The sequence below is a fragment of the Panonychus citri genome, unplaced genomic scaffold, assembly GCF_014898815.1.
Source record: "Panonychus citri isolate SS breed McGregor unplaced genomic scaffold, ASM1489881v1 Contig00063, whole genome shotgun sequence".
In the NCBI taxonomy this organism is placed as follows: domain Eukaryota; kingdom Metazoa; phylum Arthropoda; class Arachnida; order Trombidiformes; family Tetranychidae; genus Panonychus; species Panonychus citri.
In genome coordinates this window covers 1,196,518-1,224,235 of record NW_026515468.1, presented here as the reverse complement: position 1 = coordinate 1,224,235, position 27,718 = coordinate 1,196,518, and the positions used below count along the sequence as shown (strand labels likewise).

The window sequence follows — 27,718 nt, the reverse complement described above, 5'->3', positions numbered from 1 at the left end:
GTCAGCTGACCGATTCAGTTTACAGATTTTACTATTTAAAGTTGATCAAACAAAGACCACGAAGAGCATCTCACACGATCGGTTCGAATAAGAAACGACAACATAACCGTTTGTGGAAAAATAAACAAACGAAACTCGTTGTCTACTTGATTTAATCAAATAACTTTTATATTATTGCACAAAATTGTTACATATTAGTATCGTGAGAATAACTAAAATTATGATTCCTTCATTTATATTAGACTGACTCGAGATAATTGTTGATCCAATTTAGGAGAAATAATCTTCGTATTTACAATTATAAAAAAAACAACAAGTTCTAAAGCAAAGATAAGTTAAACATGTTCGAGTCAATCATTTTTCTCGTTCATCTTGATCGAATCAACGATTGATATTGACTTTCCTAAGGGCCCTTCGTCCTCCACAGGCTCGTATTTCATTCAGTAAAGCATCATGAAAATCTCCTTTGGATGCTGATGAGCCACCGACATTCAAAATTGTTTTTCTAAATTTTGGCACACTTTTCGAATTGGGTCTTTCTTTTCCGTTCGTTTGGTCGTTACTAGATTTACTTCGTTGGGTGGATGCGTTCGTGTTTAATTTACTCGCAATTTTGGTTGCCTTGGGCATTGGAGGCGGTGGAGGTGGAGGAGGAGGCGGAGGCTGCGAGACGATCAATGGTAAAACGGGCAAAGGTACTTTAGGCTTAGAACCTTTTGGCTCCGTCGTTTTAGTTGGAATTATATTGAACATCGGGCTGATTGGATCAACCTTAATCGCCAATGTTTTCGGTGAAGGTTTAACAGTGTTGATTATCTCAAGTTTTGTATTAGTTTCATCAGATTGTTTCTGTTTACCAAGTTGATTTGGTTCAGTTTGTTTATCACTTTTATCTAATTGCTTAGATTTTACAAATGTTGTCACTTGAATTGGAGATTCACCCAAATTGTTGATTCCTTTGATTGTTGTCACTGTATTACGAATAGAAACTTTTGAAGAGTCGCCATTTAGTTCAATTTGAGAGACACAACGATGACTTGAATTTGAGATATTAACAGTTTGAGACTCGTGGGCTGAGCCTCTGGAAGGCTCATGAGAAACATTATCAACATTATTTAGACAAGATAATTGATCTTTGTGCCTACTGATTCTCAGAACTTTCTCAATTTTTTCAGCCTTTTCAGCTATTGTTTCCCTGTCTTCAATGCAATTAGAAACATTTGAATAAGCCTGGCGAAAGCTTTTGGTGTCAGTTCCACTCCAAGAGGCGAGTCTATTCAGCTTGAAAGGCTGTGGAGCCATCACTGAGATTTTGTTCTGAGATGAATTGGTTGATTTAGTGTTGACGTTGTTATGACCGAACTCATTACAAGCCGATAAATTGACGTTTTTAAATGATGCAGTTACGATAACTGGTTTAACTGCATCACAATTTGATGAATCAAATCTCTCCTTGAAATCATTCGAGTTGTTGGATTGATAAATGTCCAAATTTTCGATTTCTTTATAAGAGCCAATCTTGAAATTCGTAAGTCTAACTCGTGGACGACACAAGTCACGAACAAGTTCACTTGAAACACTGTCACCATTATCTTCAGGATCATTATTCTGATCAATTCTCGGTGTCCTTGTCTTGACGTCCTGTCCAAACAAACAATCGTCTCTTTTTTCATTTCCATTCTTGTGACAATCAGTTTCTCCATTCATAATTGTTTTCATTTCGGAAACAATTGTGGGCGTCCTTGTACTTTCTATGGAAGATTCTTCTTCTATTTGATTGGCATCTGATGAGAAATCTTTATGATTGTTACTCGTTCCATCTTCTTGATCTTCAATTGAAATGGTTCCAATTGAAGACGAAAGCGATGTTTCTCTTTCATTTGATTCTTCAAATTCATCTGGAGAAATTTCATCGCTATTCTTAACTGATTTCTCACAATTATCATCATTTATATTCAAATGATTATTTGGTCTACATGTTGATTCCTGAGTAAGTATTTCACTTTCATGGTCATTCACTTTGAGACCACTTTCACTTGAAATGGTTGGTGTAACATTCGTGTCCGGCTCGACCTCCTCTTTCAATGGTTCGTTATCGAGAATGATACTTGGGGATAATTGATTTTCATTTGAAATACTTTTTGGATAATCGGTTTCATCGAATTGCTCATAATTTGAATTCAACGATTTTTCAGAATAACTTAGATATTTTCCATTCGCCAATGTCGGTGAATCCATTTCTTGAATTGTGTCGATTTGCTTATTTATAGTTTTACAAGAATCTCGGTCAAATCTTAGCGATGAAGTCGATGAATATGAAAGTGGTTTCATCAATAATCGTTTATTTGTCTCATAACTGAAACTTTCTTGTTCTAACTCATTCTCAGCTTCCTCAATAATTGTATCGCCAATGGCTGAATCACTCATGATTCCACTTCCAGGGAACTGAGTGATTCCATCATTACTCTTTTCTTCATCCATGGGGACATGAGAACAAGTTCCTGAGTCAGGACTAGGAATTGGAGCTGAATCACTTGCTTTCAGAATCGCAGCATCTAAATCGTTACATTCTGAAACCAAAGTGAATGAAGGTTCATCTTCCGGTTGAATGTCTCTACTTGATGCTCTTCCACCAAGGACTCGATAATTACTTTGTCTACTTGAACCGGAAGAAGCTGAAAGAGCGACACTTACATCACTCGAACAATCAACTGATTCACTTATTTCACTTTTATCTCTCCAATCAGGTGGAAGAGGAGCCTTGCGTTTTTTAACAATCCCCTTTCTCATATTCTCTTTGCGATTCAATTTATTCTGACCTGCGAGGCGATTCGAACCCTCTGATAACGATTTGTGAGATTCAGAAGAGATCATTGATTCATGGTAACCACTAGAATCAGACCCCGAATCCTGTCGATAGTGAACATTGTCCATGGAATTATTTTCTTCACATTCAATCGGTTCCTCATTAGAACCAATCTTTACATCATCGACATTCAATATTTTGGGAGGCAAAGGAGCCGCTCTCTTCTTGCCTCCTTTATTCATCTTAATTGCTACTTGATTAGCTGATTGTTCCTTTAAATTATTGAGATCCTGCAGTTGATTTTCATCGTTACCGTTGACGAGATGACGAGAAGTCGATTGTTCCATATGAGTCTTAGTTAGAAGATTAGTTGACATCAAGGTAACTTCATTAACTCCATAATCGGCTAAACATTTAATCGAATCAAGAATGAGCATTTCTTTTTCATTCTTCGCAATTAAATGAAACTTTGATGAGTCGAGTTCTTTCTCGTCACAAATTTTACTCTTAATTTGAGCGATTGTTGATTCAGGAGAAACACGAAGAACCATCAATTGATTTCTTGGTAAATTAACTTGTAATCTGAAGGTTGTTTTGAATGGCACATTTGATATGAAAGGTAAACCCTGATGATTAGAATTTAAATTAGTTGATTGGTTCTCATTTACTTTAACATTCATCAAGGGTGTAGACAATGTTGCAGATCTTTGTTTATTTGGAATCGAGTAGATGACTGATGAAGAAGATGATGGCATCGATTGGGGTAAATTCATTTCACTTGTTCCTGCGGTCGATCTGAAACTCGCCTTCACGGGCTTGGGTACAATCGCGATTGTGTTGACATCGAGTGAACCAATGGGTGTACTTGCTTGGAAGGAAAAACTATCGACCTTAACCCGATACTTTGAAGCGTTGAATTTACACTGAGTTGCGATGTTGACCAGAATGTCCATCATTGGTGTTCGCCGTTCAACATTGATAACAATTCTGTCTCCTTGTGGTAAACTTTTACCTCGAATCAGTTCGGGAGGTAAAAGTACAGTCAAATTCATTCGACCTTCAAGAAGTTCATTAATTGCACATGAATCATCTTCAGCACTCATGGTCAGTGAATTAGATGTAATAGAAACTGGTCTTGAGTTTTTAATTGTGTTCGATATTGATGATTGATTGGTCACTTTGGTGGTTCTTGTAGGTGGTGGGGGTGGTAGAGATGACGATTTATATTGATTACCACGAGGTAGAGTGTAACTGGACAAGTTATCAAATTCCTGTGACACTGTTGGTCTATTCAATGTGGATGATTTATCTTGATTGTAGGAGCAATTTTCTTGGAGAGATACTTTCATCTTTGATGATCTATTTCAATTAAACAGAAGAAAATGAGGATTAATTAGTTTTAAGTGTTGATTGTTGATCAGATATTCTGACGACCGTTAATGATCATGATGATAAAAGCAAACTGATCAAATATTAGCAACGATCATACTAATAACAACTCAACCCAATTATCAATTTGAATTTCAACTAATCGTATTGCAATTAGATTAGAGGAAACCTTATGAAAAGACAACTTGTATAACTTCAATCACAATCAGATTTAATTTGGTTAACGTCCGATTTACTTGGTAAAAGGTTTCCTTTCATTTCAAATGAAACATTTTCATGACACAATCAAATGGATCTAATTAATGAACGATCAAACAATGTGGGTAATTAAAGTTGTAACTGTAACCAATCAACACAAATTGATCAATTAACTAAACTTTTCAATCAAATTACCAATTCTCATTTTCATATACATACTTTTGTTGAAACAATTTCCACATTTTTATCCACTTTAAATGAGAACCTTAATTACAATCACAATAGAAAACAAATTAACTTTTCCAATTGTAGCAATTAACCTATGAAAATTAGACACAGAAAGGAAACAGTAAACTGATTACAATTAACCATTTAGATGGATTGAATGATCAACAAGGAAAATGATCAGAAAATCTTGTTAATTTAAACCAAAGAAATTGAAAGAAAATCATTCATCTCACCAGATGGCGTTTTCTTTGTTTTTTTCTTTCGTTTCAACGTTTAATTCAATAACGAATTCGTTACGAGCGTAATTTAAATTCAACGATTTTCTAATTAACAGAACTTGAAATGATTCTTTATCTTTTTTCCTGTGATTTTTTTTATAATTTTTTTGCTATTAACTGATTATTTTTATTAGAAGCTAATTAGATTAAGGAAACCTTATCATATGGAAATGGTAATCTTTTTATATCAATCACAATCTTATGACGTTTCGAGAAAACTGATCAATAATAATAAGTGAACAATTATCTTTATGAAACCATATTGAACAACATTAATTCAATGTTGTTCATAATCGTATCTTGAATAGTTAATATGTGAGATCAACTGTGCGAGTGTATTGTGCATGAAGTGATTAGTTGATTGCTACAGAGCAGAAAGATAATAATAATTACAATTGAAGGTTAATCTGAAGGGTCAATTGAATTGAATTGAATTGTATTCGAAAAAAAGAGAAAGTAAATTATGATGAAAATCCTTTAGTTCAAGTGACTTAATTTTAGTGGAATTATAATCGCTCATTTTTTCATTTGATTCGCAGTTTTAATCAACAATCAGTGTTGTTCATTTCTTGTTCATGATCAACATATACCCTCGGGAAATAATTTCTCTATCATCAACTGATCTATGATGAAAATATTAACCATTAGTTGAATTCGATATCATGTGAAACCATTAAAGTTTATGAGCTACAATTTGAATTAAATTGAACACAATTAACAGATGTTTCCCTGAGATTAGTTTCAGTAGTTAATCAACAAGGTTGAATTGATGAGAATCTGAAACATTCAAACTAACATGAAATTCCCATGAAGTAATGAATGAGAGATACGAGTTTCCATCTCTGTTGTTCAATTAAATTCATGGTTCAATCAAATGCCAATGAGGAAAATGGATAATGATGAATATTTGATGCGAAAATATTATTATTAGAAATGAACATCAATCACCAAACTAAAGATAATTATTTCTTCAAGTGATATCAGATCACAATTAACATTTACTTTTCTAATATTTGAATATGATAATTGAGTGAAGCTCAGAATGTCTATCGCTCTGAAACTCAACCATTCTTACGGTTTAGTAGATTGATTTGGTTCAACGAATTAATAATCACGTATAAACGATAGTGTATCTAATACATTACCAGTAGATACAGTTTTTCTGTTTACGCTTCGTGTTAATTGTCGTTAATTGTTATCCTGTTATTAGAAACAAAACAAACATGTTCTGTTTGTTTTTCTACACTCAATTCACTTGAAACTTTTAGGGTAACAAAATGGATCATTTAATGAAGCGAAAACAATTTGAACATTTAAAAATTGATCCACCAACTAATCTGAGACTTTGTTGGAATAACAATTTGACAGGAAAATTAATAACAATTGACAACGACAACGACAACGACCATTGGTAATCGAGCGAACTGTTTAATGAAACTAATCATCAAGATTCATTATTGTTTTTTTTTCGGGTTTATAATCAATTGAATTATGATATTAATTGTACAATGAACTTTTCCATCCAGGTATAAACCTTGATTGCGGGTTAACAGTTGACTCTGGATCATTTGAGATGAAACCTTTTCCGTATAATAATATTGATCCTAATTCATGATAACATGAAAACATTATCATCTATTATCAGATTACCTTTTCTCTTCTTGTAATAACTGAACCATTATTTTCATATATTGACTCTGAAATGCTCATTTGTTTTACTTTGGTAGACCGCATTTACCTTTGCCTATTGAGATGAGAATCAATAGTTGAATACTCACCTTAATTTGTTAACTAAGAGGCTTCGTGGGAAACATTGACACGTGAACAAATGTAAGCAGCTCATCTGATGCTATTATTAAAAGTTGGTGTTGACTTGGTGTTCCAGGTAGTTGATGAATTATATCATCGAGAACGATAATTGTCTGTCAATCTGTTGAGGTTATCACAACATTCAAATGTGTTAATATTTGATTTTCACTCTGTTGATAACAATTGTAGCTTTAAATAACATGTTAACCCTATTACTTTAGTCACGCTTAAGGCGAAAAGATTAATAAATAATCTTGTCAAAAACGATTCTCAGTGTTTGGTACCAATTACAATATAATAGTAATTTCGTTAGTTGATCGTTGACATAAATTAGGCTCAATTTAGATTATTATCGTTACTTAGTTGCCCAGTTCGTTTGTTATTAAGATGTTATCGTAAATTAATTCTTTGGCCTGATTCCGGGAATTATCTCCATGGCCTTAAGCATCCACACTAATCTCGTCAATGTAGTAACTCATTGAGTAATTTGTTGATTTATATGTATAAATGTTAAGACATTTCCCATGTGAATGGTGTCAGAATTTAACTACAAGTTGGTGACAATTTTTATGCTGAGAAATACTAATCATGTTCATCTTGAAATGTTGACTTACCAAATAACAAATAGTTGATCACAAATTAGGGCGATGATGAAGATTAAACATTGAAGGAGATTAACAACATGAGCTTGAAAGATGAATTAAAGTGAAATAATGATGAAATTCTGGCGATGGAAAATGATTGGAATCATGGTGAATCAGAATTGGAAAAGAAATGACAATTACATGAACACAAATCAACTGAACTCGTTGAATTTGAATAACAAACTTTCGGTGGATTAAAGAAACAAATGGAATGAAATATTTAACATAATTTCCAATAACCGGAACAAAGATTTATTCAAACTATCACTTTGATCATAGAAATGAAAGAACAGAAAGTTTTGTTGAATGAAAAGAACACAACAAGTTCCACTATAACCTGAACATTTAGAGAACAAACTGGATTGGAATAACGGTGAATAACCTTTTCCACTGAGAACTTGATACCAACTTGATGTTCTCTCTTCTACTCAACTAACACCCGCCCTTCTCTCTATTCATGTTTAGCAGGTCCAGTAACATGCTCTTGAAAAGATTCCAAAAATCCTGTTTACTCACTTGTTCCATTCCTTGACCAGATCTAATCAAATCGTTTCGTTGATCAACTGAGCGCCACTTGCCCATTAGAATGGAAATCAAATGGTCAACCTGAATGGGGAACAAAAGAAAAGGGAACAGAAAAATGGGTTCGATTTACTTTCGACTCTAATGCCATCTAGTGAGAGGAATTAAGGTGACATTCGACAAAAGTTTTGGGTGCAAATGAGAATTGGAAAGTTTGGTTAATTGGTTGATAAAGTTGCAACTTTAATCACCCACATTACTTGATACAATCGTTAATTAGTTGGGTTGGAGAGAAACCTTTTACCAAGTAAATCGGTCGTTAACCGAATTAAATCTGATTGTGATTGAAGTTGTACGAATTGTTGTTTCATAAGGTTTCCTCTAAATCTAATTGAATTTATATTACTTGCGATTCAATTCTCAACGAATCCATAAATTAATTGGTGAGCAATTAGTCTTGATTAAGATTGAGGTTAAATCATAAATTGATTATTATGTAATCTTGTTAAATTGTCTTCTAATTGTAATCAATCATTATCAGTAACTATGAGGTAATCTATTGAATTTAATGAAATTAATTATTAATTTAAAGAGACAATTTAAAACTGAGATTAGTTACTTTGATTTAATAAATGTAATAAGATTTCCATAATTAGTGACTAGAAATAATTATCGACACAGTTTCTTTTTCAAATTGATTCGTATCATGGTAATTTTTTTTAATTACTGATTTTTCATTAGTTAATCATGGGTAAGGATGAATCTATATTCCTAAACATGGACAATTTAAGTGACACAGAATTACATCTTGTGTTGAATTTAAATTAATTATGAACGAGTTATTCAATTTTGTGACGGTTTTATTTTCTCAGGCATTCGGGGCTTTTTCAGTTATCATTATCTTTGGAATTAATTATATTTTTAATTGTAACAGCTGATTAATTATTCATTTTTCGCCTTTTCCTTTACAGGTTATCTTGTTGTTGTTCAGTTTTGTTTTCTTGCTTCTCTTTTCAAAGTGAATTTGGATTATCTTTTGTTATTCTGATTACATTAATTAATTAATTAATGGAATCAAATATTTACTCGTCATTTGGATTAATTTTTTTTTGCTTCTGGTCAGTTAATTAAGATAGTCTATCTTTCTGCTGGTGGTCTTGCTGATTTCATTCATTTCTCTTCGTCTCTTGTATTCTAATGTGTCCCAACCTATTTCAAGTGTTTACACTTTACTTTGAGTGAACATCGATCATTTGATTATCTTTTAATTGTTTCCAGCAAATAAATCATGTAATCGTAAGCTCGACAGTGGTAATTTAACGATTCATGATAACGATTTGTACAGGGGTATTCAGCTATTCAAACAATTTTACCAATGTTTCTTGCGATTTTCTAAGCAATGATGAGTCGCAGAGACTCAACACTTGATTGGTATGTGTACGAGCAATACTCAATTGTCATATTGAAAGATCAAAGTCATTCAGGTCATTTCTAAAAGAAAGCGGTTCAAGGTCATCTGAAAGGAGATGGTCTGTTTTTTTTGTTAATCCATTTCCGTTTCTATCGACCCTCCATTTATTTATGGCTTTAGTTTTGGTTTAACTAGTGGTTCAACTTTAGATTTATCACCACAAGAACCTAACCTAACCAATGAACTGTGTGACAAACACCTCATATAACATATTCTCTCTCATGAAATTATCTTCAGATGACCTTGAACTGCTTTCCAGAAATGACCTGAATAACTTTGATCTTTCAATATGACAATTGAGTATTGCTCGTACACATACCAATCAAGTCTTAAGTCTCTGCGACTCATAGTTGCGTAGAAACATCGGTAAAATTGTTTGAATAGCTGAATACCCCTGTACAAATCGTTATCATGAATCGTTAAATTACCACTGTCGAGTAATCGGTCAGTTGAAATTTTTGTTTTCAACATAACGGATGTTTTTTTTGTTTAAATTCCAAAGATATTTCAGCAAAATATTCATCATGGGTGATGTTATCAATCCTCCATCTACACCTATTTCCCGACATTTCAGTCCTAATTTTCAGAAAATTTGTTTCTAATTGAAGCTTATAATAATAAAGTAATGGCATCAGTAAAATTAAACCAACGACAAATTTTTGATTTTTGATTTTAATATTTTCGATTGGTATTAGAACCCATTGTAAAAAAACCGTAGCAGCTCCATGACCATAATCTTTGGGTCCAAATAACCTTCCAAAATAAACCTTACAGTACAAGGCTATTTTTACCGATGTTTCTTGCGATTTTCTAAGCAACTATGAGTCGCAGAGACTTAAGACTTGATTGGTATGTGTACGAGCAATACTCGATCGTCATATTGAAAGATCAAAGTCATTCAGGTCATTTCTGGAAAGCAGTTCAAGGTCATCTGAAGATAATTTCATGAGAGAGAATATTCAGTAACACTAGTGTAAGGTCAAGTTAGGTTAGGTGTTTGTCACACAGTTCATCGGTCAGGTTAGGTTCTTGTGGTAATAAATCTCAAGTTGAACCACTAGTTAAACCAGAACTAAAGCCATAAATAAATGGAGAAGCGAATGGTACAAATAGAAACGGAAATGTCGTGTTTCAATTGCGCTGAATGTCATAAAAGACTCGAATCAACAACACTCTGTGAAAAAGAAGGGGAAATCTACTGTAAAAGTAAGTCAACAATACGAAAGTATCAACATGTAGTTGAATCATTTGATCGTTTATTCAATTGTCACCATTGATTTTAATTCAATTTGATTTTCTTTTCTTTTCTTCCAATCAGCTTGTTATGCTAAGCAATGGGGACCTTCAGGTTATGGTCATGGTATTAATCCTGGTGTTCGTAAGGTCGATTAATCGATTGATCCACTGATTATCCGAGACCAATGTGCTTAATCATTCAATCAAATCATCTCGACGCACGAAAGAAATTAAATTGTGATTACCACTTCAATTTGTTTTCCAAAGTTACACATCCACGAATCTGATTAGAACCATTTTTCCAAACAATTATCATTCCTTGGGGATCATCATTTTGCTTGATTAATTAATTCCAATGATTCAAATAACAACAGCTCAACTATTTAATTTAATATGACGAAAGTGTTGATCATTTTTTTCTTCACCTAATTAAAAATCAATTTCGAGATGACCATTGATAAGTAACTCGAAATACTTGAATTAACTAGTAAAACCAGTTAGTTGATTTCACTTTTTTGTGACTTGTATTTTCAACGAAACAGAAAAATTAGGAAGTAATTTAAGCCCTTGAGTCGCAATTTAATTGTTGGAGGCTCATCATTAGTTAATTAATCAACATCTGATCATCGGATTAACTGTGGATAAGAAAAGAGAAAGTGTAACCAATTAACACAAATAAACTAAATAGATCAACAATTTAATTCTATTCTTTTGATTCTAAAAGTTAATACAATTGTCTCATTGTTAACTTTACTAACAAAAAAAAGGAAAATTAACATTTAAACAAAAGAATTAGTTAATTGTAAACATTAATCAAGGATAATCCAAAGTAAACAAAAGATAAACAATTAACAGTAAAACTCACAAATGAATATTACGAATCCAATTGGATTTACAAAGAGACTTCCAGACCTACACGAAGTTTATTATCAAAAGTTGACAATTATCACAAATCATTGGAATTAAAAAAAAATTGATAAACAACAATTAACTTTTGATGAGAAAATTTTTTTTACAAAAAAAAATGATCAAGTTAAGAGGATTTTCTGCCACTAGATGGAAGCACAACTTCAATTTCTTTCGAAAACAAATAATTTTAATCGTCCAGGATGATTTGAATTATTAGGATTAAATTAGAATTAAAAAGAAATAGCTGAAATCATCAACAACCTAATTAAAAGAAAAGATTTTCCAATTAATTAGATTAAATCAGTTGATTAAAAAGCTGCGAACGACAAAGATTAAGTTCCCTCTGGTGAGAAAAAAAGGAAACTCTTTTTCTCTCTTCAGGTTTTGTTTTGTTTTGGAAACTGAATTTGATTCATGAACGAATCATTTAGTTGCCTGGTTAGAGAGGTTTAGTCATTTATTTATTAGAATTTGTTGAATGTCCTTGTCGATAAACTTCATCAAGAATCTTGATCAATTGCCAGTGTTATTGACAATTAATTTTCCTCTCTAAATTGATGATCAACAAAAGTGCCCATACAAAAAAAGCCTCAGAAAAACACCAAACCCACCGGAGAGTAAAAAAATCAACACCTTGTCTTTCAATTATTTTTTATTCTATTCTCTCAACTTTATTCTTTTTTGTGTTTATAAATTAATCTAAATTATTACCAATCGTAATCATGGTTGACTCGACAATTGAGAACAGTTCTCAAGCAAATTCTATCAAAAATAACAGTGGTCGTAAAAGGATAAAAGGTAAGAGTTAAATTTGTTGATTCTCTGCTGGTTTGACCCTCTCAGTGTCTTTTACATTTTCTATTCTCTTGTTTTGATTTTATTTCTTTGTTTTAATTTGTTTTATTTTTATTTTGTTCTTTTTATCCAATCAACTGTGATCTCCATTTTCTTCTTATTATTTTGGTCTATGATTATCTTTGGTTGATTTGTTTTTGATTTGATTCCAATTTGATTGTTGCACGTTAATCTTTTCTGTCTCTGTCTCACTAATGACAAAGGCAATTTAAGTTATCGCCATCTTTATGGCAATCCCAATTTACGTTTCAATGGTAAACCTCCTTCCTCATCCGGATTAATTAATGGACATGAGAGTCCAACTCACTCTTTTATCACAGATGTAGCTGATGTCCGGCAAATGGAACAAGGATTATTAAGATTACTCAGTGATTTTCATTCTGGAAAGTTACAAGCCTTCGGTGAGTAAATTCATCTCATGTTTTCTTAATCCATCATCACCATGCTCTCTCTCTCTCTTTCTCTCTCTCATATTTGATTACCTCATCTTAAGTCAATAACATTATCGTAGTTAGAATTGGCTCCAATAATTGATAGTCGATTGATTGATTAGTCTGATGATCAGTTTAACTTTTGACACAATATTTACATTATCGTCAATACATTTATGATTAGTCTTGGTTCATTTGATCAATGAAAACTATTATACTAATTCAAATTATCTATCCACTTATCTAAATTGGTGCAACTAAATCATTTAATTTAATTTAGTAATTGTCTTTGCTTTCCCGGAGACAATGAACATTTTAATTGACTACAATTTGTAGCAATTTACTTTTATGTGATTATTAACATTAACTAAATCAACTGACATTGATTTCAATCAGGTATATGACTTCATTTTTATTTTGTTCACTTCTAATCTGAATAATATATAAACAAATCTCTAGGAATCATTGTTCAAATGATTGATTTGTTTGATTGATTGATGGTTTCCAATTCTAATTCACTCTTCTGATTGATTAACCATTAATACATGTTATCATTATTGTTTGTAAATCAAAATTTTCTATTTCACTGATTATCAATTATTGTAATTGTTGTTTATTTCCATGTCTAGTTAACTAAAATTTATCTCTTTTCGAGGATGAAAGTCAATTAGAGTTATTAGTTAATTATTTCTCGATAAGTGTTTTCCAATCGTAACAAAATAAACTTGAACAACAATCGTTTCCTTAAGTGGACATTATCAAGGGTGTTCATCATTCTCAGTACATTTCCCCCACCAGACAATTAAATTAATTGTTGCTCTCACCACAATCAAAAAGACCCAGTCAAGCTTAACTAGGGTTCCCTCTTACCCGCTGATTGTTACTAAATTGTTTACTTGGGCCCGTTACTGATTGACTGGTATTTTTTTTTTCTTTTCTCAATGAAAACGCCAATTCTATTTAAAGAATTTCCGTCAAAAAGCAATTTTGAAGAAAAAAAAGTAAATTCAGTGATTCTATTGTTATTCACAGGCTATCGTTGCGACTAATTGTAATCATCAGCATGAGAAATGTTCAGAAATCATCCCAATGAAGATTGAATGAGTTTCTTTGCGGATTAGTGTCAATCTATTGGCTTAATTGTCAATTTAGTAACTGCTAAGAGGTTAACAGTTAATCATTTTCTCAATTTTTACCAATTTGTCTATCATTTAGTTATATTGTTAGACTAAATTGCTATCATGATATATTATTATTTTCCATTCTTGTTTTCTTAATATTGACAATTTTTAACAACGTTAATTACTCATTCATATAATTAAGGTGGTTATTACAATCGTTGAAATAAACTACAATCAAAGTGATTGGTGAATTGAGTTCGTGTCATGGTGATAATTATCTCGTTACTTTTATGGTTCAAAGTTATCATTTTTTTACATTAATGGTAATAAATAATTGACTTGACAATCAAACAATTAACTCTCAACAATAGAAATTGCTTATTGGTTGTAAATTATTTCAACAATATTATAATAGTCTCATTAATAATCAAATGGTCAAGTGATTTGAATGATTATTTCATTCCCATGTAACAGATTAGTCAAGCTCATCAGTGTTGAAAAAAATGTTCATCATCATGAATTTACTAGTTAATATGAATATGAATTAATAATCAATATTTTTTCCTTATTGTAAAAAGTTTCTTCTCATGATTATTTAGGAAAATACTAAATCACTTTGATTATGATTACCTGTATTTAATTGTTAGACTTAAACCGGTTCAATACATTATTGTACATTAGATACAATTAGTTCATTAACCTTCTTACCAATTTATGTTTATCATGTTTTAGATAATAATTAATTATAATCCCTAGCAAACAGCATTCGATCAATGAGAATTAATCACTTTTCTTAATCATTTTCTTAATCATCTTCTTAATCTTCCCAACAGGTCAAGATATAACCTTTGAGAAAATGGAAAGTGTCAGAGAGCAGCAAGAAAAACTTGCTCGACTTCATTTTGATTTGAACAATCAACAAGAATTGTAAGTAATTTATCCATTGATTAAATTAAAGTTGTTTGCAACTAATTAGCAATTAATCACTTCGTTAGACAAGACACTGAGGATGGACGTCGTTTAGCCAAGGAAAACATGTCCAAGTTAATTGAAAGTGTAAGTGTTGATCATTTAATAACATTTAACAACAGTTGATTGAGTTGATCATTATTCTCATGATTAATTAATTCTCTTCTCCTTTTACTGTTTCTTTATTTGCTTATTTAGCTTCAACAATTAAGTTTCTCAATGTAAGTGTTTATTCAATTAATGATCAATTTTACCTTCAAGTCATTGTATCACTTTCGGTAGGAAGTTTATGTTAATTGTTGTTACTCTTTAATTACAATCTATTATTATATCGTATTAATTTAATTCCTGTTTAAATTAATTTATTTACTTATCATGAATACTTTAATTCTCATTATTTAACTGTTAACAGGTTAATTATTTGAGCGAAATCAAAATATATTTAGTGTATTTGTTTCCCAATTTAGGATTCATTTTGTTTTCAAAGTGAAACAATTAACAAATGACCTGAATGGTTAACACAATCATTTGGTTGGTAAAAAAATTGGTCATTAATTGTAATTGGAATAAAAGAACAATTAATTAATCATCATCTCTGAACTAATTGATTCCGTTTTCATCTCTTTTTCTCCAGTGAACAATTACAATCTCGATCAACTGGAAGGACATCAACTTTCAAAACTTAATTATTCAACTTTAATTGTGATACTCAAACAATCATATCTCGTTACTCGACAATCTATTTAATCTTCTAATGGACTCGACTGATCATGTTACCAGAATCAGAGAAACAATTGAAAGAAGATCGTTAATCTTAATTTTGTTACTTTTAATCGGCTCTTTTTGGTAACCAAATTTCCTTACCTGTGATTATTTCATCATTATTCATTTTGATTCATTTATTTTCCTTAATCAATTTTTTTAATCATTTTCGTTCCCTTTTTTTTTGATCCAAACAACATGAAGAACATGGGAAATAGTGTATCATGAATATTGAAGACAAAGAGAATAAATTTTTTCTACTAATGTAATTTTATTACAAGAAAAATGTAATTTTCACTTTTGGATTGTAATCGATTTAATCTCATTCACTTTGATTAAGTGAGAGAGATTGATTATGATTAGAATTTTTTTTTGGCAAAAAAAAATGATGTAAAAGTGGAGAATTAACTGGAATTAATTTGATCAGTCAATCGCAATTGTTTCTTACATAATTGTTGAGATATTAACAGGAAAGAGGTGAGTTTTTGTTTACTGTTTTAGGCTTTTCTGTTGTAATTCTTGTTGTTGACTTTCCTCTTTTTGGAAATTGATTAGTGCTAAATATTTTCGTCTCATCATAATTTGTTCAGCAATTTTCTCAATCTCTTTGCTGAGAAATTCAACTTTACGTTTAAAATAGTCAATAGCGGCCTCTCTGTTTCTTTCAATGTAATAACCTGTTCCAATGTCAATCAGAAATCTATCATTGTCTGTGATCCTACCATTCACATACATGGAGGCTGTTAAAGGTACTAAAATTTCAGAATTTTTTGGTACTTTGACTTGGCTAGCGACACATTCACCCAGCTCCTGGAACTTGGTTCGAGCATTTTGATGTTGTTGAATGGAGACAGCCAACAGTTCAACTTCCTAAAGTCAAGATACACGAAAAAGAAACAAAAAATCACATTAAATCAATCGAATTCGGCTAATTAAAACATAATGGCAATAAAACTCTCCTTTTTTTTACCTTTTAACCAAAAAAATGAGAGAAGTAAAAAGATAAGATGACAAGACAGAAAAAACTGCTTACCTGTTCAAGTTGTTGTTTCAGTTCAACTGGTAATTCAGGAGCGGCCATTTTAATAAATAGAAGGTAAAAATTAATCACTAATTATAAAGGAGACAAATTTAATTAACAGATTAATTAAAACCGAGGTTTTTACAAATTTAGAAAACGTTTAAACCTCAACAGCGAATTTTCGCTCCTCCTACCGGCTGAAAAAAGAACGAAGGTTAAGCGCTAAATTCAATTTTCGATGGAACCCAAAATTGGGATCAAACTTTTTCGAGAGAAAATTAATTAATTGGCAACAATTAGGGGAATCGATTTTGTTCCGAAAATAATTGATAATTATTATTACAGTTGAAGAAGGAATTTAATACTTTATTTTCACAGAAAAAAAAGTTACACAAGTTACATTAGAATAAATTACACAAAAAGTTGATTACAATTTCCATCGATTGTATTAAGATGGTTAGTTAATTGCGCTATTTGATTTTATTCTGACGATAATTAAAACCATTTCTCATCTCATATCGACGTTTGTACATTCGCCTTAGAACATCTTTGCTTTTTTCTGACATTTCGAGAAAACCTTCAAATCCTTTATTCAGCATCTCATTTAATTTCATCACTCGTTTCTTCAAATCTTTCTCATCTAATTGTGGAAAATAATTGCCACCCTGATTAGGAAAATAGCCCCAACTTGTACCACTAAATGACCTTAAAGAGCGGAAAAATCGATCACTCGATTTTTTATAATCTTTTAAACTTTCTTCTAATTTCAATCCTAATCCAATCTTAGCTTTCGTCAAATCGGCCTCAATGTCCTCCATCAATTCATCGTACTTAGAAAAAGCATCTTCCAGTGTGGACGAATCACCGGAACCTGCAAATGTGGACAGAATTCCGGAAACAACGGCAGTCCCTTTATCTACACGACTCTTAATCGCCTCAACATCAACTCCATTCTTGACCTTTACACTTTTCCCACTGAACTGACCAAGGGAAAAAGTCCCTGAGGCCATTCTTGGCTTAATTAGTTCGGGTGAACTTGTTGTTAACATACCGGCTAATTGTTGATTCCTCAGTTGATCACCATCTCTGTCCACTGATTCCTTAGCCAACACTGAAAATGGATTAACACAAAAGATTAATAATAAAGATCAACAATTAAAAACTTTTCAATTTGATGAATACCTGAAGAAATCAGAATCCAAAGAAACAAGGAAACAAAATTAACTATTGATTGTTGATTCATTTTTCTTATTGATTTTTAACTTTCACTGTTATTAAGAAAATTAAATGACCGTTAATTGTTGTCAACACTAAATGAACATTAATTCACTGATTTAACCGTTTAAATAGTGGATTCATATTCATCATTGTTTACATTTAAAGTGAAGATGGTGAAAGATTTGCATCAGTTGATCCATTGGCCTTAGAATCTGTTGATTTAATTGTTGTCGTTTTCTTAATTGCTCTCCAAAGTATAATCAACTTTTATCCTCATCTTTAAGGTTTCACGGTGAATTTACAGCCATGGGAAAAGACTCTGATTAATACTAATCAACGATAAACAATAGAGTGAGCAATTGATTGTTTATCTTCATCTTTAATCATAAAAGTAAAAGTTTTTCTCCCTAATTGTTGATCGTAATTGTAATTTATTATTATTATTTACTATCAAGTGTTAAGTGATTTCAACAATAACATAAATGATATTGAAGCGGAACCAGAACAGGAATTAGTTAATTTCAAGTTTATTATTATTTGTATTTAATTGTTTGTTCATCTTTACGATTGACAAACAATTTTCTGGTCAAAATTTTCTTCTTGATTGTCAATTAATTGCTGACATTTGAAGAGCAATTAATTAATTCTCATGATTAGTTTACTTTGTTGAGAGATGAATTTTGTTTTTTCATCAAAAAAAAAATTGACAAACTAATTATTTGGTTGAACAGTTAACAGAGAGATTGAAACAATTTACCGCTCAATTGATCTGTGAATTTAAAATTAACTTTAATCATCACAATTAATAAACAACAATCAAAAGCACCCATAGGATGAAACAATCAACCTAAAAATAACCTTCATCATCAATCATTACAATTGTCAAGTATTTTAACAATTCCGTTGATTGTTGAATCTAAAATTCATTGACCATTAAAGTTAATTCAGTTAGTTGTTGATACTAAGTTAATTTTACTTTGGTTAAGTAATTAATAGTTTCTAATCAAGTATTGTAACCAGCAAATTGTTGGGATGGAATGATTAATTGTCTGGATTTATCTGTTAACCAATAAATCAATCAATGATTAGGATAATTGATTAGCTTGATTGTTGAAGCTCTTTTTTTGGATTTGAATGTTAATTTAGATGAGCAATTTAACTTTGAATGGAAAGGCTTGAATCGTTAATGTGACGCACTGATTGTCCTTGGCATCTTCATCCTCATCTTGTTAATAACAATTTAGAGTTAATTTTGTAGATTCAGTTATTAATTACGACCTGAAGGAGAGGTGGAAAACTTTGAGAGCAAAAATAATTTTCTAAATAACAAGTTAAATTGTTGAGAGAATACGAAATTATTTTCGAACCTTTTTCTTCAGGTCTAATATACTATTAGTATATTCCCCTAAATTAAGTTAATTGACTTGATGCCAAACTTGTAAGTCTAAAGCTTTTCTTAGGTTAATATGGTTTGTCTTGTTTTCTGATTATTTCAATGTTCAATTATCATGGTGATTCTTTGGGTGGAAATTGAGTAGAAGAGAGTAAAAAAATTCTGGTTACATGTTTGAATAAACATAAAGGATGAAGAGGAATGAATAATTTCCCATAAACATTTAGTAGTAAATGCAATCCATTATTTATTGTTATTGGCAATCGTTATGAATCACAATCGTTGTTAAATTGTGATTGTTAAGTCGCATCTTCATTTGTTATTGTTGGGACTGTTTTCGGTTAATTATAGCGGAATGTTTGTGAACCGCGTTGACAAATGTATTCAGACATTGGGGATTAACATCAGGGTAAATCCCATGGCCTAAATTGGCGATATAACGTTTGGTTCCAAATGCTTCGACCATTTCTTGAACATAACTATCAATGTCATCGACTTCACCATATAAGGCACATGGATCAAGATTCCCCATCAATGTGACATCTTTGTGAACCAATGAACGAGCCTTGACCGGGTCAACTGTCCAATCGATTCCGACAACATCATATAGATTAGGATCTGAGCCTAAAGTTTCAATGGCAAAGTGACCATGAAGTCCAAAGATAATCATGGGAACAGGTTCAAGTCCATCAGCTTTCAGTTTACTTTTAACTGTTTCCGCTATTTTCTTTAGGAAAGGATATTCAAAAGCATTGAACAATTTAGGTGTTAAATAGCCGAGATGCGATTCAAAGACCTGCAACAATTGAGCGCCTGATTTTGCTTGAAGGTATAAATGGTCAATTATCTTGTTGGTGATTAGTTCCAATAATTGAACCGATTCATATGGATGCTGGTAAAGCCATTTTTTAGCCTTTGAAAAGGTTTTTGATCCTTTACCTTCAATCATATAGCCCATCAGGGTCCAAGGGGCTCCAGCGAAACCAATTAACGGAACCTTACCCTCTAATTTGTGTCTTGTAAGACGAACAGCATCATGAACGTACTTCAATTCAGTAGAAATATCAACCGATTCATTTAATTTCTTAACATCAGCCGGTGTTTGAAGAGGTTCTGGAAACACTGGACCAACATCGGGAACCATTGTAACCTCCATACCCAAGGCCTGAGGGATAACCAAAATGTCCGAGAAAATAATGGCAGCATCAAGTTGAAATTTACGAATCGGCATCAGGGTCACTTCGGTGGCTAATTCAGGTGTCCTATAAGCGAAAAGGAAAACAATGAGAAACAATTTAATGATTGAAGATGAGACAACAATCGAATAGAATTGTGACAATTAATTAAGATTAAATACCTTACTTGCAAAGATCAAAGAAAGCATGATGTTGACGGATTTCCCTGAATTCTGGCAAATACCTTCCGGCTTGTCTCATCACCCAAACCGGAGAGAAATCAGTTGGTTCACCTTTGATTGTTTTAAGAATTCTGTCATTTTTAAGTGGTGGCCAAGGTTCTTCAACTGTTGCCATAATTGATCAACACAACAATTAGAAATAATAAACAATCAATTCACAAGAAATCACAATTAGAAGACACAAAATTCAATCAGCCACTCGCTTCCAATTTACAAGAAAAATCAACTCTGTCAATCTGAAGATTTTGATGTTAACATGAAGATGATGATGAAAAGTAGGTTGTTACTTTGATCTTCCTCATCCACCCAATATAAAACTTGCACCACATTTAAACACAATCATCGTTGGTAATTAGATTGTTAGAATTGATTGTAATTCACTTGTAATTCACTTCTAATTACACAATCTAAATGTAAACAAATTGTTTCTCTTTTTGTTTTGTTTTCCTTTTCTTTATGGTAACAGTTTCTTTTTCTGTCTCCTAATGATTAACACAAACTGAGAATCAATTGAAAAATTTGTTTTTCTTTTTCCATCACAATTAACTTTAACTAACCTTTGATCATCTTGATTTGTTTAATTCACTGTAAACAAATTATCAAACAATTTAATTCAAATCCGGAACAAATTGTTCAAACTTGTAATCACTTTCATCTTCTTGTAATTTCAATCATTGAAAAACAATATTTGGAGTAATTAAGGTTGAACAATCTAATAATTCCCTTGTAAACTCATTAATTGTTATCATTTAATTGTTTGATTACTTTTGTTATCGTAATTAATGTTCATTTAATCAGTTGGTTGAACTTTTAATTACTTTTCAATTGGAAAGTGAAAAGTTATCAAGTTATTGTTGTTCTTCCCAAAAAAAACCAATCAAATTCAATTAAAATGCTCACCTACAGATTTATTGACAGAAAAAATTATTAATTACAATTTAATTTCAATTCTAATTTAGTTTTTGATTTAATTTCGTTTGGAAAGAGTTAATTGATTTACGCGCTCAGAGAATTTCAGTTAATATTAAGATCGATCGATGTCGCTACAAGTTGTCAATAGCATTTAGAATTGGAAATGTTAGAAATTGAAAAATGAATCAAATCATTTATTGGAATTAAATTTGCTCTGATTAATTGTTAATTTCTTGCTGATCATTTGATTACAATTGATAAAAAAAGGTAAGTCTATTGGTTTGGCTTGATTTCTATTCCATTGGTGTTTTTGTCAACTTTTTACAATGATATTGATATTTGCTTTTCCATCTCTTTCTTTCATTGTATTTTTTTTATTCTCTTCTCTTTTTTTTCTTTCCACTTTTGGCTTTGTTATTCAGTTTAAAAGTAAATATTGTTATTGTTCAAACGAGGCCGTCAATGACTCCACCAACTCAACAACAATCACCAAATTCGTTTCTTGCCTCTTTGAGTGCGAGGCTCTTACAAAATCGTAACATGGGTGGACAACAACACTATCCAGTGCCCTCCCGTAGTGGTCCATTGACCGATTTGTTTGACGCAGCAACTGTTCACAATAATAATCTACTTGCCAATTTTAGAGCAGCCAATTCATCTCATTCCAATTTCGGTATTCCTACGGTCTCTGAATCAGGTCGAGGCCCACCAAGTGCCCTTGACCTTAGTGAATTTCCTTCTCTCAGTGGTGGGTCCGTTAGTGGCTCTTTGTTTAACTCAAATTCAGGAGCACCAGGTTCATCTCGTCCTCCTTATGTTGGCATGGTTAAAGATAATGTACCGACAAGTTCATCAAGTGGTGAATTTACTATTCTATCTGAAGATTTTCCAGCGTTACCTGGTTCTACGATCAATGTCCATTCAAATAGTGGAGGAAGTGGTGGTCATGACAATGTTAATTCTAACCAAAACTCGAGCTCAGGTTTACAAGGACTTCTTAATTCATCTAGTTCTGTAGTAGGTAATTCGCTTAGTTCCAATAGTGGTACCAGCGTGGGAAGAGAAGGAAACTCTGGTTCTGGAGGTCAGTCAACGGGATCAATCACAATTGGATCTTCCATTGTTAATACATCTTCAAATGAACCTTCATCCACAGGCGGTGTTTTATCTGGTAGCAGTGGAGTGATATCATCTAGTAAGAATTTAAAACGCGGGATCCAAACTAGTAAAGATGGTCGAGTAACAAACATACCTGCAGGAATGGTGACAGATCAATTCGGAATGGTTGGTCTATTAACGTTTATCCGAGCTGCCGAATCAGATCCTAATTTGGTCTCACTTGCGCTCGGCATTGACCTGGCTACCCTTAAGTTGGATCTCAATTCTCCTGAAAATCTTTACTCAACATTCTGTGGCCCCTGGTCTGATCAACCCCTGAAACCTCATGAAATGGACTATCCAGTTCCACACGAATACCTGATTAACAGTCAAATAAGAGAAAAATTATTGCCTATTAAGTTAAGTCGTTATGGCGATGATACTTTGTTCTTTCTATTTTACATGTTCTCAAATGATCTTATCCAAATCGCGGCAGCAAGTGAATTGTAAGTTGACCTTTTCTAGTTAATTGTTGACTCACAAATTCTTGTATCATTTTTTGATCTATTGTTAATCTTTGTTGTTTGATCTTTCAATTTTTCCTTCGATCGTGTAGATATGCTAGGGATTGGCGTTATCATAAAGATGAAAAAGTTTGGATCACTCGTGCACCAGGGATGCCACCGATTGAGAAAAGTCAAAATTACGAAAGAGGAACTTATTATTTTTTCGATGCCATCAATTGGCGACGAGTTGCCAAAGAGTTTCATCTTGATTACGACAGATTAGAGAATCGACCTGTAGCTGCCCCCTACTCTCATGTGGCTAATTTAGTGGGACAACAGACAACACCCACCGGTAGTTTAGTCTCTCTGTGAAAGATAAACGATAATTTTCTTTTCCCTCCATTCCTTAATCCCCGATTTCCCTCCCTTACTTTCCTTCACTACTTTTTTATTGTCACATTTGTAAAAATCAAGGAATAGATGAGCATTTTATGAAAGATGCACTTTTTTGGCTATTTGGTCATTTACTTAACAAGTTCTCTTTTTCCATTTCGCTTTCGAAAAAGATCAAATCCCATCGGTACTCAGCATTCAAATTTCTCACTCTTTCAACGGGATAAGAGACGAAACAAATTCCTCAAGTGACCTCGAATTACAGAAAACGGAATGAATCGTTTTCCGTTTCCAAGGTTCAGTGAAAGAATCGATAGTGGCAACATTGAGTCAACAACAAAATAAAGAATGTAAAGAAAACCACTAATCAAATACTTAGAAAGGAAAACAACAATTAAGGTGAACAATTACCAATTGAAGAAGCAAATCTAATCAATCCAATTTGATTGGAAAATAATCAATACCGACATAGAAAAGTAAATTAAGATCAGGAACAAGAACGATGTTTAATGAATGGAATGAATCAAACAATTTATCAACCACTAGTCTTTAATTTTTCTTATTCAAGGTTAATCAAAAGGTTTCAAAAGTGAGAATAGAAATAATAACAATAATTATAAATCGATTCAATTGATTTTCTAATTTACAACCTTATGTACAAAAAGTATTCCGATTGAGTGAGTTAATTGTTAAAAGAGTAATGTCCCTTTCCATCAGCTTTCATGGTCTTTAATTCAGTTGTAAATGAAGTGGACGTGTTGTTATCAACTAGTTTAGACTCGATTGTATTTCTCACTCCGATTCCAGTTTCGGGATCATGAGCAGCGACATTGATCATCTCAAGTCCATGATTAAGAACTTCTTTCAACGAATCGGCCAATCGAACCACCGGCGGCAATTCAGCGAGTCGAGGTGAGAAAATTTTCCCACTTCGTGACCTTTGAAGTGGAGATCGCGTGTAGATCGATTCATAAACAGGTCGAACGTACTCATCAGAGTCCGAAGAGTCACTAGAATAGTTTGACCTTCGCTTGGACCGACGACCGAACCATCGCCGCCCCCGCTTCTTGATCGGCTGTTGGTACTGTGGCACATATTTCGCCATCGTCATTGCATAACTTTCCGATTGAATCGATTCTTGTGAACTTTTATTATTCGGGGTAATATAAACATTTGATTTTCCCTTTTTAGTGTCCACAGTTAATTTAACCGGACCAACGATCTCTGGGTCGATGTTTAGTAAAGTCATTGATTCGCCCGAGGGTAAATATAAACTCTGCCGTGAACCCTTTGATGGACGCGATGAACTCTTCGGTGACCAACCAGAACTTTTAATCGAAGTCACTGATTTAGACTTTTGATATTCACTAATTGACTTTCGAACTTTTAAATTACTTTCTTTCTTCTTATTCCGAGCATTTTCCTTACTGTTGACACGATTGTTTTCTTGTGGTTGATTTGGTTCAAATATTTTGGAAATATAATCGCCCATCACAAAGTAGCAAGAGAATCAAATTGATTGAACAGGAAAAGATTAAATTTAAACTAATTCAATATTTAAAAGGGATTCTCAGTTAATCTTTTTCTAATTAGTATCCTCTCGCTTTCTGGTTTGATGGTTAATTACAATTAGAAATTTGTTGTTAAAGTTATAAGCAAAAGTGTTCATTTTTTTTTGGTTTCTTTTGATGTATACAAAAAGTTGATCACCATGAATTTATGGATGATTTTGTGATGAATTAATGAATCAATGATTGAAGTGGTTAAGGTTCCATCTCTTGAATATTACGCAAAAGATCATGAATGATGTTCATTGGCAAAGGAAAGGGAGAGAAAAAATTTAGGGACATTTCCGTTCCACTTGAGATTTTCCTCCTTCATCATATTCTTGTTTCGAGATCCACATTTGTTGAAATGTTCCCTAAGGAAAAAAAGAAGATAAAATTTGATAAATTCAATATTCTTAAATTACATCCAATCAACCAGAATTAATCTGCAATTAACTTACCAGTGAAGCGAGAATTGATCCTCCAATCCAAGCAGCATATCTACGTTCAGCTGTTCCAACTGGACTGAGTAATTTCAATCTCATACTCTGGAAAAAAAAGAAACAGAAACAAATTCAATGAAACAATTCAAGTTGATGATAATTAATATCAATCTACCGGTGGAGTTTTGGTTGATAAGTCTCGATTAAGTCGATCTGTGAATCCTTGAATAAGAGTATTTCCTCCGGTCACAATAACAGATCCATATAAAGCTGGTTTAATATCAACATCGCACATTCCAACACTCGTTGTAACAATTTGAGCAATTCCCATCACTGAACCAGGAACTCCTTTGATATTGGAAGGATCAAAAAGTGCTTCAGGAATTGAAAACCTTTCGGCTCCAAAATCTTGATTATAACCATTTGGAAATTCATAATGAACGGTAGGCATGTTCTCAATGGTCTCTTTATCATATGGAACATCATGAACTTGTAAGACACAAGCCTGGAAATCTTGAATAACCTCTTTAACCATGTAATTGTGCCAAGATTTACTAACTTCGGGTACATTGGTTTTCTTTGTCCATTTGGGAGGAAAACCTTCATTCACCGCTTCCTTTGAAGCGATTTGATAAGGAGCAACAATATCAATGTTATGCTCTTCAAAATATTGTCGACATTGCATTGTTATGAAATCTCCTGCTAATGGTGATTTAACAATCATCTGTTGAAGTACAAAACCATCATGGATTGGAACAGCTGAGGTTTGTGAGGCTCCTGAATCAACCACGATACCGGTTGATCTTCCATTGGCAAAAGCAGAAAGAACAGCATTTTTAACCAGAAAGAATGCCGGTATATTGTACTTTTCGAACATAAGCTCAGTTAATCTTTCTCTTTTACTTCTCACGTTCCACTGAAAATAATAAGAAAAAAAGAATTAGAAAATGAAAATGAGTCCATTTAAGATGATCTTCTTACAGCCGCTTCGGACATTAGAACAGGATGAAGTTTTGGATCAGATTTTATATGCTTTGAATAGACATGGTCCAGCATCTTTTCAAAGAGATCCCAGTCTTCAACTATAAAAGTAGAGGATAAATAAATTGATTAGTGAAAATGAATTTATCTGATGATCGATTAAAATTGTCACAATATGTTTGAGTCAAGACTGAAAATCGAAATGGAAGATCAGTTCTTTTTGTTGATCAAAAGAGAATCAAAGTTAACATACTCATTCCATCTTTAAGAAAAGTAGTCATCTCTACACCTTTCCTAGGAACATGAATAGACGTAGTATCGATGAAGTGTTTTCTCTGTGCAGTTGGAGCCGGTTGAGAATCAACTTCCATTGAATTGTCAGGAATTTCATCGAGATATCCAACCATACTTGGAATTTCAGCTTTCAATGAATCTTCCCAGCAAATCCTGCACGAACAGAATAATGTCCAATATCAAAGACAAGAGCACCAACCTCATCTAAATGTCAGAAAACAAATTCCAAATCAAATGCGTAAAGAGAAATTCAATTCACCATGAAAAAAGAACAAAAAAAATAAATAAAATGAGACAATATGATCAACAAAGTGATGAACAAATGAAATGTAAGACAAAAAAAGAAAAGAAAAATAAGATTCAAAGAGAATGACAAGTTAACATACCTCCTCCATATACCCCGCCACTCATGATGAAATCCTTTACAGTAAATAAGACTAATCAAGAATCCAATAATTTAATTGATTAAAACAAATTAAGTTAACTGATGAAATTAAAAACAAAAATAATTCATTTGAAATCTTTCAAAACCGGGTCTCGATTTCGGATCCAAATATCGAATCCAAAGATCCGCATATCTGATCCGAGAAAAAATCGATTCAAATTAAGTTTTTTAGTTTTCAAATTCGAATTTACTAATCCATGGGCACTTTGGAAATTTCCTCACCTTAAGTAAAATGAGACTAGTTGATTAATCAAACAACTACGAATCAAGCAATTAAACTTAAATTATCGGTGAAATACCGATCCCATGTAAAGAAGTTGGTACACTTAGAGCCATCTATTGAGAAAATAATCATAAGTGGAACTCGAATCGGTGATAATAATGTTTAACTTTTTCGCTCCTTATAAATTTTAATTAACTTT

At 32.4% G+C, this 27,718-nt stretch overlaps 7 protein-coding genes and 1 long non-coding RNA gene across 11 annotated transcripts; 2 read left to right on the top strand and 6 right to left on the bottom strand.

Annotated features, from left to right (window-relative positions):
• Positions 1-109: 109 nt before the first annotated feature.
• On the bottom strand, positions 110-7,946 carry LOC128386082 (uncharacterized). 2 transcript variants are annotated; one of them, XM_053345047.1, is made up of 2 exons: positions 6,678-7,946; positions 110-4,165 (listed from the first exon to the last, which is right to left on the bottom strand). In XM_053345047.1, the coding sequence occupies exons 1-2, from the start codon at positions 6,740-6,742 to the stop codon at positions 382-384; spliced, it is 3,849 nt and encodes a 1,282-aa protein (XP_053201022.1). In that variant the 5' UTR covers positions 6,743-7,946; the 3' UTR covers positions 110-381. The 2 variants fall into 2 exon arrangements, with proteins under 2 accessions (XP_053201022.1, XP_053201023.1); XM_053345048.1 differs by lacking the exon at positions 6,678-7,946 and adding an exon at positions 4,613-4,815.
• Positions 7,947-10,581: 2,635 nt separating this feature from the next.
• Positions 10,582-11,626, bottom strand: LOC128386091 (uncharacterized). The gene is made up of 2 exons (XR_008324863.1): positions 11,447-11,626; positions 10,582-11,216 (listed from the first exon to the last, which is right to left on the bottom strand). It is a non-coding gene; the product is annotated as an uncharacterized LOC128386091 (long non-coding RNA).
• A 251-nt stretch (positions 11,627-11,877) lies between these two features.
• LOC128386089 (coiled-coil domain-containing protein 28B-like) lies at positions 11,878-15,897 on the top strand. Its single transcript, XM_053345059.1, has 6 exons — positions 11,878-12,288; positions 12,549-12,746; positions 14,731-14,824; positions 14,893-14,953; positions 15,065-15,087; positions 15,501-15,897. Exons 1-6 carry the CDS (start codon positions 12,213-12,215, stop codon positions 15,550-15,552), a joined length of 504 nt encoding a protein of 167 aa, XP_053201034.1. The 5' UTR covers positions 11,878-12,212; the 3' UTR covers positions 15,553-15,897.
• Positions 15,876-16,821, bottom strand: LOC128386090 (prefoldin subunit 5-like). The gene is made up of 2 exons (XM_053345060.1): positions 16,662-16,821; positions 15,876-16,498 (listed from the first exon to the last, which is right to left on the bottom strand). Exons 1-2 carry the CDS (start codon positions 16,707-16,709, stop codon positions 16,118-16,120), a joined length of 429 nt encoding a protein of 142 aa, XP_053201035.1. The 5' UTR covers positions 16,710-16,821; the 3' UTR covers positions 15,876-16,117.
• Positions 16,822-16,926: 105 nt separating this feature from the next.
• On the bottom strand, positions 16,927-19,328 carry LOC128386088 (uncharacterized). The gene is made up of 2 exons (XM_053345058.1): positions 17,832-19,328; positions 16,927-17,760 (listed from the first exon to the last, which is right to left on the bottom strand). The coding sequence occupies exons 1-2, from the start codon at positions 17,890-17,892 to the stop codon at positions 17,120-17,122; spliced, it is 702 nt and encodes a 233-aa protein (XP_053201033.1). The 5' UTR covers positions 17,893-19,328; the 3' UTR covers positions 16,927-17,119.
• Positions 19,329-19,482: 154 nt separating this feature from the next.
• LOC128386086 (uroporphyrinogen decarboxylase-like) lies at positions 19,483-21,046 on the bottom strand. 2 transcript variants are annotated; one of them, XM_053345052.1, is made up of 2 exons: positions 20,623-21,046; positions 19,483-20,522 (listed from the first exon to the last, which is right to left on the bottom strand). In XM_053345052.1, the coding sequence occupies exons 1-2, from the start codon at positions 20,790-20,792 to the stop codon at positions 19,580-19,582; spliced, it is 1,113 nt and encodes a 370-aa protein (XP_053201027.1). In that variant the 5' UTR covers positions 20,793-21,046; the 3' UTR covers positions 19,483-19,579. The 2 variants fall into 2 exon arrangements, with proteins under 2 accessions (XP_053201027.1, XP_053201028.1); XM_053345053.1 differs by having other exon boundaries at positions 20,618-20,758.
• A 660-nt stretch (positions 21,047-21,706) lies between these two features.
• Positions 21,707-23,720, top strand: LOC128386083 (CCR4-NOT transcription complex subunit 2-like). Of its 2 annotated transcripts, XM_053345050.1 has the most exons (4): positions 21,707-21,856; positions 22,012-22,673; positions 22,746-23,193; positions 23,304-23,720. In XM_053345050.1, exons 2-4 carry the CDS (start codon positions 22,052-22,054, stop codon positions 23,563-23,565), a joined length of 1,332 nt encoding a protein of 443 aa, XP_053201025.1. In that variant the 5' UTR covers positions 21,707-21,856; positions 22,012-22,051; the 3' UTR covers positions 23,566-23,720. The 2 variants fall into 2 exon arrangements, with proteins under 2 accessions (XP_053201025.1, XP_053201024.1); XM_053345049.1 differs by having other exon boundaries at positions 22,012-23,193.
• A 1,502-nt stretch (positions 23,721-25,222) lies between these two features.
• On the bottom strand, positions 25,223-27,380 carry LOC128386085 (actin-like protein 6B). Its single transcript, XM_053345051.1, is given in 7 exon segments — positions 25,223-25,507; positions 25,595-25,681; positions 25,752-26,492; positions 26,558-26,658; positions 26,811-26,996; positions 26,999-27,055; positions 27,238-27,380. Coding segments are annotated over 7 exon segments (1,278 nt in total). The 5' UTR covers positions 27,263-27,380; the 3' UTR covers positions 25,223-25,426.
• Between the last annotated feature and the right edge of the window lie 338 nt (positions 27,381-27,718).

What these genes read in the sequence shown, in the direction of transcription:
- LOC128386082 (XM_053345047.1), bottom strand. Translation starts at nt 6,742, where the DNA reads ATGAGCTGCTTACATTTGTTCACGTGTCAATGTTTCCCACGAAGCCTC. An exon ending in CTCTTAGTTAACAAATTAAG is followed by an intron (nt 4,166 to 6,677) that starts GTGAGTATTCAA and finishes TAATTGAAATAG; the next exon opens with ATCATCAAAGATGAAAGTAT.
- LOC128386089 (XM_053345059.1), top strand. Translation starts at nt 12,213, where the DNA reads ATGGTTGACTCGACAATTGAGAACAGTTCTCAAGCAAATTCTATCAAA. An exon ending in TGGTCGTAAAAGGATAAAAG is followed by an intron (nt 12,289 to 12,548) that starts GTAAGAGTTAAA and finishes CTAATGACAAAG; the next exon opens with GCAATTTAAGTTATCGCCAT. An exon ending in TTGAACAATCAACAAGAATT is followed by an intron (nt 14,825 to 14,892) that starts GTAAGTAATTTA and finishes TCACTTCGTTAG; the next exon opens with ACAAGACACTGAGGATGGAC.
- LOC128386090 (XM_053345060.1), bottom strand. Translation starts at nt 16,709, where the DNA reads ATGGCCGCTCCTGAATTACCAGTTGAACTGAAACAACAACTTGAACAG. An exon ending in TGAAACAACAACTTGAACAG is followed by an intron (nt 16,499 to 16,661) that starts GTAAGCAGTTTT and finishes TCTTGACTTTAG; the next exon opens with GAAGTTGAACTGTTGGCTGT.
- LOC128386088 (XM_053345058.1), bottom strand. Translation starts at nt 17,892, where the DNA reads ATGAATCAACAATCAATAGTTAATTTTGTTTCCTTGTTTCTTTGGATT. An exon ending in TTGGATTCTGATTTCTTCAG is followed by an intron (nt 17,761 to 17,831) that starts GTATTCATCAAA and finishes ATCCATTTTCAG; the next exon opens with TGTTGGCTAAGGAATCAGTG.
- LOC128386086 (XM_053345052.1), bottom strand. Translation starts at nt 20,792, where the DNA reads ATGGCAACAGTTGAAGAACCTTGGCCACCACTTAAAAATGACAGAATT. An exon ending in GCTTTCTTTGATCTTTGCAA is followed by an intron (nt 20,523 to 20,622) that starts GTAAGGTATTTA and finishes TTTCGCTTATAG; the next exon opens with GACACCTGAATTAGCCACCG.
- LOC128386083 (XM_053345049.1), top strand. Translation starts at nt 22,052, where the DNA reads ATGACTCCACCAACTCAACAACAATCACCAAATTCGTTTCTTGCCTCT. An exon ending in ATCGCGGCAGCAAGTGAATT is followed by an intron (nt 23,194 to 23,303) that starts GTAAGTTGACCT and finishes TCGATCGTGTAG; the next exon opens with ATATGCTAGGGATTGGCGTT.